This window comes from Nothoprocta perdicaria, unplaced genomic scaffold (assembly GCF_003342845.1).
Source record: "Nothoprocta perdicaria isolate Ctin4 unplaced genomic scaffold, notPer1 scaffold_64, whole genome shotgun sequence".
NCBI classification, from domain to species: domain Eukaryota; kingdom Metazoa; phylum Chordata; class Aves; order Tinamiformes; family Tinamidae; genus Nothoprocta; species Nothoprocta perdicaria.
The window spans coordinates 230051-240600 of NW_020455910.1; the positions used below are offsets into that span (position 1 = coordinate 230051).

The 10550-nt window shown below is 39.2% G+C and overlaps 1 protein-coding gene across 1 annotated transcript in view; it reads right to left on the reverse strand.

The window, feature by feature from the left end:
* TRIQK (triple QxxK/R motif containing) overlaps positions 1-10151 on the reverse strand; it is a 42604-nt gene extending 32453 nt beyond the window's left edge. The window contains exon 1 of the mRNA XM_026050024.1: positions 10076-10151. Coding sequence (XP_025905809.1) covers positions 10076-10136 — 61 coding nt within the window. The 5' untranslated portion in view covers positions 10137-10151. The remainder of the gene's footprint in view (positions 1-10075) is intronic.
* Positions 10152-10550: the final 399 nt, after the last annotated feature.

Below are 10550 nucleotides of genomic sequence, written 5' to 3' on the forward strand. Positions count from 1 at the left end.
AAATCATCAGTTTATATTCAGACTAAAAGTTTCATGGAAAGTTAACACTGAACTATGCTCTTTAATTTCTCAGATTGTGTAGGGGTAGAACTAGGATGGGAATGACCACCCTTCAGAGACTTCTTTTCTTTACTTTTGCCATACCAAAAGCATTATTTTCTCTTTCTCTCATGAACACTAAAAGCACTTTCTGCTTTGTCCCTTTTATTATRACTACTTAATAGAACTTCATCGTTTTCTCTATGCAAAGACAACAGCTCACATTTTCTTCTTCTAATAAGCCCTTTGGGCAGAAACTCCTCCATGGAATATATGCTAGGTGATCTGTGATTTTCCAAGCAGCCTTTCAAGATACATGGGGCATCTCTGTTAACAGAGATATGAGTCCGTTTCTTTTTGTAACTATCTCAGTCATTTCCATCTGGTATTGTACTTAACAGGTTGATTTTCTGAGCTAGTTCACACTATGAGATATGAATCCTTAGATTGCACCTTCAATACTATTTGATTTGCAATTTATTCAATGTTTTTCTCTGTGCCGTTCATTCCAGTTTGTATAGTACGCATCTGTTCCAGAGAGGACACAGAAGACTGCAGTCGAGCTGTTCTGGAAAAGTATTTCTTCAGATATAAATGTCCTAGCTGCTTYACTCCGTTTCTTCTGATCACATGTGCAGTAGGCACATGAAAAGACTGTGGCCCAAAAGAACTATGCTCAGTCTGGCTGTCCTTCCCAGACCTATGGAAGGCAACACTTCCAGATCAATGGAAGTTCACTGTGGATAGTGTGAAATTCCTTTCGGAAAACAAGATTTTCAACTATAATTTTCACTATTCATACCATAATTCAGTAAGTAGGATTGACTTGATCTACAGACACCTCTGGAATGAAATCAGAGGTGATTCTAAGGAAGTCAAGGAAARCCAGCACAGGAAACTAATCTTCTTTATACTTCCTTCTAATCTGTTCAATCTGCTTGTCAGATAGCCTAGAGATTCCTCCTAATTCACTTGAGCTGTGGCCTGGCTTTACAGTCTGTTTGGCAGCAATACTTGCTTATGGCACTTCTGCCAGGTGATTCAGTCCCTGCAGCGGGCTGTCCTGCTCTTTTATTCACACTAGTAGCTCAGTTGTATGCATTCAGTTGATAAAGCTGCTCAGGGAATTGATTCAACTGGAAAATTGCACAGCACAATTTTTCCTTCAGACTGGATCAAAATGACCACATAATCGGCTGTGCCATCACAACTGGTAGTACAGTCTCCTGTGACACAGGGACAGGAACAAGCAATCGGAGTCAGGTATCTTAGGCTGATGTTGCTAATCACCACTTTGCAATGTCAAACTGTACCTTTTGGCTATCTGGCTGTAGGTGTATTACTACATTACACAACAGCAAGAGACACTGAAAATCAATTCTCTGCATTGCCAAATGTTTAGGACAGGGTCTGGCACAGTTTGTGCCTAAAGTAACTAGCGTTCTTCCAAGCAATTCCCATGCATGGGAAGTGCTGGAACAATTTCCCTAAAGCAGGTTGAATGCAACCCTGCTGTTTTGGGGATAAAATAACTGAACAGTATGGTCAGGTTCATTCAATGCCAGTTGGCCTCTATGCCAGAAAGCAGTCCCAGGCTTACTTAATTTACAAGTGCAGACRTGAATCACCAGGCCAAACTCAGAGACCTCTCACCTTTGCAGATGATTCTTACAGTGCTCAGTCAATGCTTGCAAAATCCTAAGTGGCTCAACTTGCATTTTATTTTAATCTATAACTTCCTCCAGCTCCTCAGGTACGTTGCTACAGGGCTATGCCCCTCAGGCTATGGCTACACAAACAGCTGCACATTCATTCTGCCTCTGCTCCCAACTGGCCAGGTGCAAACCAACTTCGAAACAGAAGATGCAGTGCCATAACATGCAGCATCAAGGCAAAGCTATTTAGCACTGCTGACAGCCTCCTACAGCACAGGCACAATGCTCGAGGAGCCCAAAGCTGGAGGATCTAGCATGCTCCATGCTGCCAGTCTCCCTTACAACAGTTTGAGGGAATCTGGGCCACTCATCAGAATGCCATAACCCTGAGCTGATGGGACCTCGTCTGATGCTGAGACACTGTTTCACTCCATATGCTAGTTCATTATCCAGCTCCTCTCTGTTTTAACTGCCAACAACATTATGTTTTTCAGCACTTCTCCACTAGGAACTGAGTGCACAAACATTGCATCAAAAATGCCACCCAACATCTGCCAGGTAGTTAGCATCTTCCCGTGACTATCACCTAGCCTGAACCTGAACAAGTGATTTAGTGTTGAGCTGTGTCACATCCTGTTACCTATCATATCTAGATCGGCTAATCCCCAGTCCTTATGAGCAAGAAAGCCATTCTGCTAAAATATAATAGGGAAATTAATTCTAAGATTGAAAAATGCATTCCAAAATCACTGTTCATTTTTAATAAAAAATCAATTTTTTTTTATTTGAATAAAATTTGAAAATTTTATCCACAATTCAGGATATCAGTGTTGCTACAAATTTTACAACACAATAAAGATATGGTGAAAATTATGAGACATTCACAGAATACGAACTAAAGAAAAGCTGGCCTTTTTCCACATTCCTATTTAATATGCAGTCAAAACTTTTGAAAATATTTATTTCATTACTTAATATATGCTTAACAGGGCAAAACTCATCAGTTGTTCCTACGGTAAATACAATATCCACATTGCTGGGGGAATTACAAAGACCAGATTTGAAGTAAAATATGTCAGAGACAACGAGTTACTGACTTATTAGCTGTAAATATATTAATTGCAATCCTATTACTCAATTAAAGTCACAGTATTTGGTCTCCTACTTGGTTTCCACTTCTAACGTTATAGCTCTTTGTTCAGAAGTTAATAGTGCTTTATCAATGAAATACTTTGAAAGTAACTTTGATTCAAATTTAAAAAATGCTTTTTCTGTATTTTTATTCGAACATTTTAAGTTAAGATGATACTCCCACTGCACTGTTATTTCATTATCCATCTAACACTCAAAGTCTGAGAAGTAATACACAGGGCCCAGCAGATATCACATGAATAGCTCAAGACTTTATATGCCTCAATGCAGCCAGGTCCTAATTTCTTACTTCCAAAATTATGCATAACAGAAGAAAAAGATTCCACTTAAAAATATATATTTTTAACACAGATAAGTTATATAAATCCCTGAAAATGTAAAAGTAATAGACCACTAGTTAGCCATCAGCAATAAGAAGAGAACATCTACAGGTTCTTCCTACTAAAGCCAGATGGATCTGTGGTCATGTAGTAGAGTCACCCCAGGCTAAGATTTTCAAAGCCTGGTTCAAGAATTCTTAAAAAAAACCTAAACTGCTCTGCTTTGATTGTTTATATATATATATATATATATATACATATATACATATATATATATATATATATGTGCTCATGTGTCTATAGTGAAATTTTCATGTATTTTGGAGAGGATGCAGGGAGGTTGTTTTGGGATAACATTTTTGCCTGCAAAAAGGAATCCATTGACAAATGGATCAGGCTGCTCAGGATGAGTACAAGCACAAAAAAATGTGTCTCTCCAAGAGTCCTGTAGACTCCAGGTATTCTACAGGAATTGCAAATGCTAGCAATAAGACCAAAATGCAATACAGCAAAACGTGAAATGGTGATGTTGTTGATGTTGATGAGACTAAAAACAGAGCAGACTATGAGCCTCCATCTGTATAAAAATACTATACAAGTGCAGTATAAAGGTATCATAAAAGTAATATAATCAAACAACTCCAAAGAAACAATATAGATTTACTGTGGAGTGGCAATAGGGGGCAAAGGAGTTATATACATCACATTCCTCCTTATTATCACGTACGGTGTGTGCAAACTCCACCACAGCACATCAGGTTCAGTTCTGTGGTTCTGCAGCTTCTCTGTTCATACTGGGATGGCATCTGCCCTTGTAAATGAAAAGTAAATAATATCCATACAAACGTAAGTACATATCCAGATCTACCATCACCTTCAATGCCCTGCGCCAAGGCAATAACACATAGCTTTACTGCTTTGGACTTTAAAAATAAGTGATCACATACCATATATGCTTAAAATCCATCATCAACCTCCACAGACTTATTAAAATACATCCCAATAGCCACAAAACATGGATCACGTTACTTAAGCCAGCCTATGTTTCACTTCATAGCAGTTTCCCTCAGCTGCTTTTGCTTTATTTTCCAAGAAATGACAAAAACTGAAATGAAAGAAGCAATTACTCACCAAAAGGTATAGCTCAATTTTTGTGAAAAAAGAAATTAATTCTCCATTACACTTCCCTCCAAATAAAGACAAAAGGACTACACATGGTAGGCATGGCATAGCATTATCAAGCATGAACCTTAACATTGGCGTGCAAAAAAAACCCAAAAAACAAAAAAACACTATTCCAGCACATAGGTTGGAGAATTTTCATTCCACTGACATCTACCCTGTCAGATATTTGTTTGAGATGGTAGGACCAGTCTTAAAGATCAAAAAGCTCCTGTGCTCTCTTCTAATACAGCAATCATTTAGAAATTACTGTTTTATGACAAATTGTGCAATTTTGAAATTTCAGTTCAAATTTAGTCCAAATTATGTTGTTGCTGTTTTTCCAGAACCAGAAGTCTAAAATTTTGATGCTGCTAACAAATATTTCCTGAACAACAACAACAACAAAAATTAATTGGAAAAAAATTATTTCCAAATATCTAATATACTGCAGAAAGATGTAAGATCAAAGTGTAACTTTACTTTTGTCTTTTTTGAACTGAACAGAAAGAATCTTAGTGGCCAATTTGATCTGAATACATCCTACCCTATTTAGGATAAGGAAGGGAGAGGGACTCTGCAAGAAAAATGGGGAAAGTGAACCAAAAGGGAAATAGATAAAAAGATGAGTTATAGATAGTAAAGGGAGAAGACTTCCCTTAGGAACTGATGATCTGTCATTTCAAATCAGTTTATTTTATCAGAAAGGCAACTGGACGCAGCATCTCCATTTATGGTGGGAAGGGGCACCAGGTCTACCTTCCCCATTGAGCTGATGGCTGGCGCAGGGGATGTTTATACTGTCTAGAGCCCCTCCTGCTCATCCATCTCCTCAAGATCTTTTCTTTCCCATCTGTCAGCACAACCACAGTACCACAAGCAGCTTCTGGTGTGGAGAACTGAGGCTGCTTCTCTTTCAGTAACACAGCTGCCCACAGAGCAGCTCCGTGCAGTGGACTAGGACACTCCAGACCTTAGCTCGGCTTTGGGTGCTGCAGCTGCAAGACCTCAGCTCTCTCTCTCCGCAGCCAGGGATACTGGGGAAGCACAGCACTCAAAGACAGGATGAGGTGCCTTTCTTTGGCAGTAGCCACTAGTTCCCCACACTGACTGAAGGAGTAAAAGGGGCCCCTTTACACTCAAGTTTTCAGCTGTTAGCTCAAGTTAATAACTCCTTTCTTTCCTCCTTGTGTTGCTGCATGCCAGCATCTCTTGAAGCACCACCCAGGTCTCTTTCAAAGATGGATCCGCTTGTGTGTGTTATGCTAGAAAGCACCATCATAACAGACCCARTATGCATGGCCTAGCACTTTCTGTTTTAAAAATATCTATATTATAAATTTTACCCCTTCCCAGTGGACTTTGGAGAGCCTTGCTTATTCCAGTGATCCCCTCAGCTACCCCTATACAAGTTTCATATTCTAAAGGATCAAAGGACAAAGAGCAAACATTAAGCAGACCTTTGAGTCTACAAACTCGAGGCTGAATGATTGGCAAACAATCTCTCCTCATGAAAAGTTATGTTACAGCAACACAACAGCAAAGTGAGCCAAAAGTATGTCTATTCCTGATTTGTAGACCAGGTTTTAGTTATACTATAATCCTCTTGGTATGTCTGCTTAGGATCCATGCAATCACGCAAGTCATGAGCACCACCCAAGAGATCCTGTGGCTCCCGTGCTGAACAAGTGACACACCAGATGAAGGCTGAAAAACATACATGTGCAATTGTTCTGGGAACTTAAAGCACCCATAACAGTCAACAAAGCAAATATGGTGCAAAACTTGTTGCTGTTTTCCTAGCATTTGTGAAGCAAAGCTACAGAGATGCAGAAAGATGAGCTCGTTGTCACACCTTCCCCCTGATCCCAGCCAACAGAGCCCAGCAGCACAAACAGCAGCAGGGACAGGTAAATGCTTCCCGAGAGAGCTCACTGTTTTCTGCCACTGCACGGGCTGTGTGTGTGTGCAAGAGGGGACACATTCGGGTACATTTCTGTATGCCTGAGAGAGCTGAATGAAGAGCAGGACCGTTACTTTTCCTCCTCCCTCCTCTAAAGCCAGGGCTGCTCCAGGGGATCCACCACAGAACAGCTCCTCGGCTCTGTCCTGCATCCTGCCTGCTCCTGGCACAACCCGAGTGTGTCTGGAAAGGTGCTGCTGTTACTCATACCTCGCTCGGGGACAGTCCCTGAGAAGCCTGCGCCAGCTTGGCCTGATAAGTACAACCCTCCGTGTTGCCTGGGGAAGAGGCCGGGCGCGGCCGGGCGCTCGCGCAGCCAGCGGTTCTGCTGACACCTTTGGGCTGATGGCTGGAGGCCTGCTCACACAGAGGAGCCTTAGCAAGCTCCCTTTGAGGGGCATCCCCTGAAAACGCTGCTGAAGCAAAAAACAAAGCAACTGCTAATGGCATAACAGCAAGCAGCAACCCAAGGAACCCTGCTGTCATGAGGGAAAAAAATAGAGGAAGATGGCTAAATGTTGCCAAGCAATAAGAACTTAAACTGTGGCACAGGGCAAGTAGGTGGCAGGCCATAGGGAATCAGAACAATATGAAATTAAATATGTTTTTACTTCTGATTACTCCACTAAGCATTTAATGGAAAATTTTGTTGGCGTTGACAGGATTTTGTAGCATCTTGTTCCTCAAAGATTGTATTTTTCATCCCCAAAAAGATAATAAGCTTTTTTTCAACTCAGTTACCTCCTTTCCAGCAAGGCTATACAAATAATAAGGTAAAAAATGATGTCCCTCAATTAGATAGCAAAAGATAGCTGTTCATCATAATATTTTCAAGGATCTATATGCACTAAACAGCTGTAAAAGGCATCTGGTAATCACCCCAAGCACTGGATTAAAACTTTAAATCGGTGTGAAAAATTAAGTGTTCAACCACAGGCCCTTCACAGTCTCCCTTTCCCTACCTTTTCTGGGATTGCCAACTATTTGGAAGCTTCTGTATTCTGGAAGGTCTTTCATTAACAATCCTCACACTAAAGCATCCTTACAAAGTTATGTAAAGCCCCAAATCTAATCTATTTATTTGATGACCAGATTTCAAGACAAAACTGCAATTCTTCCGTTATGATTTTTAATAATCCCAATGTAATCAGATCATGAGGAATGAAAAAGATGAATTATCATCAGTAGTGCAAAACAGTATAAAAATCAGAAGCAAAAGCAAAACAGCAAAGCTTCCATGTTCATTACAACTAGAAAAGTTTTTTATTAGTCCATATTTGTATTTATTGCACTAACACACTTAAAGGTGCAATKCGAGTAGAAGGATAACTCACCTAAGCAACGAGGCCTAATGCTAGCTTTTAATGCTTATATGTTAAATTCAAACACTCCTGTGTTTAATATATAGTGTTTTATCTATAAATTCACTAATAATAATGCACTAATTGAAATAATGCATATTGGTAAGCTGCAGAGTTATATCAATGAACAACTAAAATGGGAACCGAAGCAACTATCACCAGAGGAAAAGGCAATGGATAGTAATTTATTTTAGTACTTTAGTATTTGCAAATACTAGAGTATTTGTAATATAATAGTAAATAAAGTAAATACTAAGTATTTGTAAAATACTTTAGTAAAGTTTTTTAGTACTTGCTCTAAGTCCTCCAAGGAATAATAGAATCACAGAAACTGGAGATAGAAAAACACCTTGTAGTTCATATAATTTATCTGCCTGCCAGTACAAGATTCTCCCTACAATGATTTTTAGCACTTCCTTATGCCAAGTTAAGATCAATGCATCACATCTAAGCAAAACGAGCTTATTATGAGACTCCTCAGACACTGTGTTTCACAGTCCTCAATAGATCATGGTGCTGCATCATATAACAGCAAAGGTCCCAAACTGCCGAGACAATATAAGGCTATATTAGCTTTATACAATGCAGCGCAGACAATATAAGGCTAATATAAGGCTAGCCCAAAACATGAGAGTCAGCTGCATAACGAGATCACTCAGAGTGCTGGTCCCTGATATAAATCCTCTCACCCTCTTGCCTCCTTGCCACAACGCTGTGTCCTCTCTCCTGCTAAGGACACAGCTGATCGGTGCTGGCACACAGGTGTGAGATGTGCGACCTCGGTGCCAAGTGGTGTTAATGTGCAAGAAAAAGCTCAAGCTGTGGAAGAGCGTGAGGTCATTTAGTGAGTCTCATAGCTGGTGGCAGATTCACACCCCCTCTGGGGCTCCCCTCGTCCTGGCGGTTCTCAGGGGTTGCAGCTGAAGGCAGGACCTGGACGGGAGGATTTCCCACTGAGATGAGAGATGCTTCATGCATGAGTCTTGCCCTGGTGAGCAGAGCGTCCCCCTCGAGATCACTGATCTCTTCCACCCATTTCAAATAATGCGTCCAACAGCAATCACATGAAGGGGTTCACAAAAGGAAGAAAAGCAACCTCAAGGGAGACAGCTCAAAAAGAAGTGACCATAATGAAAAATATGCTGAGAACGTGTTGGACAGTGGACGTAACACCTACTTATGGGGGACGACTCATCTTAAAGATGAGCTGGGGGGCTCCCACTTCTTATCAAAACCATTTTGGTGAAGTATATGCGGTGTCATCCCCTGCTGYGTAGCAGCTTCCTACCGAGGTTTTCTATACAACGCCTGAACTGCCCAAAAGCTAAGAGCTCATCTAACTGAAAATTCTCCACTATATTTGCTTCACATCTGTAAATGTACTTTGAGAGCTTCAATCACATTTCTAACTATTTCAAAGAATTAATCAAGAGAGCTTGCCACACTGACTGCCCCAGATAGGAAACACAGAACATTCCATAACTACCTAAGACAAATAAAATACAAAATAGTCAGTTATTTTCAACTTTAAATGCAAAAAAACCCCAGCCCATTAAAACAATCATACTAAAATATGTTACACTAAAAGAATTAAAACATGAAAAAAATAAGATTTTTCACATAATCCTAACTGTTTCACCATAAGAAGGTAGATTATTACCAGCCCTTTTTACTCAGAGACTTACTATTTTTCTGCATATTTAAACACAGATGTGGGTGCTTAGCAACTGTAAAACAAAGTCATTTACTTAAATAACAGTACAGATTAAGGTACTTCATTTAAATACCTACTTTTTAAATATTGTATATGTACAGAGACAGAATACTCAAGTATGGATGCAATAAGCCAGTTGGCTTTCCATTTAAGCCAAGAAACAGAGATTTATGTTTGCTCTGTACATCTCTGGGATGGGGGAGAAACAATTGTGCTTTGTATGCAAGGTACTTACATCTACAATGAGTCATTACAGAAAAAAATAAATAAATGATTAAAATTTAATCAATTAATATGTATTCATACAATATAAAGGTCTGGATCTTTTAATATTTCAAAATTTTTATAAAGCATGAATGCTCTTTTGTTAGAAATRTCCATATTTTAAACTTGAGGCAAACAGGAGAATAATGGAAGGTCCRATATTTCAGAAATATCAGGTAGCATCTACACTCCAATATTTCCCTAGCATTTCTAAACATAAAACATGGCCTTTTTTAATTTTTCAGTTTTACATTTTTTTTCAGTTATACAAAACACCACCTTTATGAAATCTTTCTTACTTGAGTTAATCGACAGTACACAAATAATGTTTTCCTAAATAGTATGTTACTTTACCTCACCCACTTTCAAGCAATTCAGAGTTTTTGAGGAGAAATAAGACATTTTATTAAATCAACTCATTTAGTTGCAATGAACAGATTTCTTACCTATTTGTTTTCTGTACTGGTCAACAGGAGTCCTTGAAGTAGAGGCATCTGATCTACACATACTATTCAATCCAAAAAGCACTCTCAACAAAAAAAAAAAAAAAAAAAAAAAATTATTCCTAGATAAGTTACAAAAAGAAACCAATGACTTCTATATACAACATAAAAATCTGTAACAAGCAATACTTACAAGATTAGGCCCAAAAACATAAGCCTACCCAGAATACAATGATGTATCACTATTGTAAAGACTATTAGATTCTGAAAGTACCTTTCTTCCCCTTCAGACCATTTATTAACATTACAGAATGGCTGTTAGTTTGAATTAAGAGAAAAATGAAGTGATTTTAAACTGATTGCTCAGTAACACAGCACGTGATGCTACGGARTTTCACTTTAACATAGGCCAGAAGCCTGAGAGCACATGTGCTGCAAGCCAGATCTGCTCCAGAGCAGCACAAGCCCCAGGTTTGCC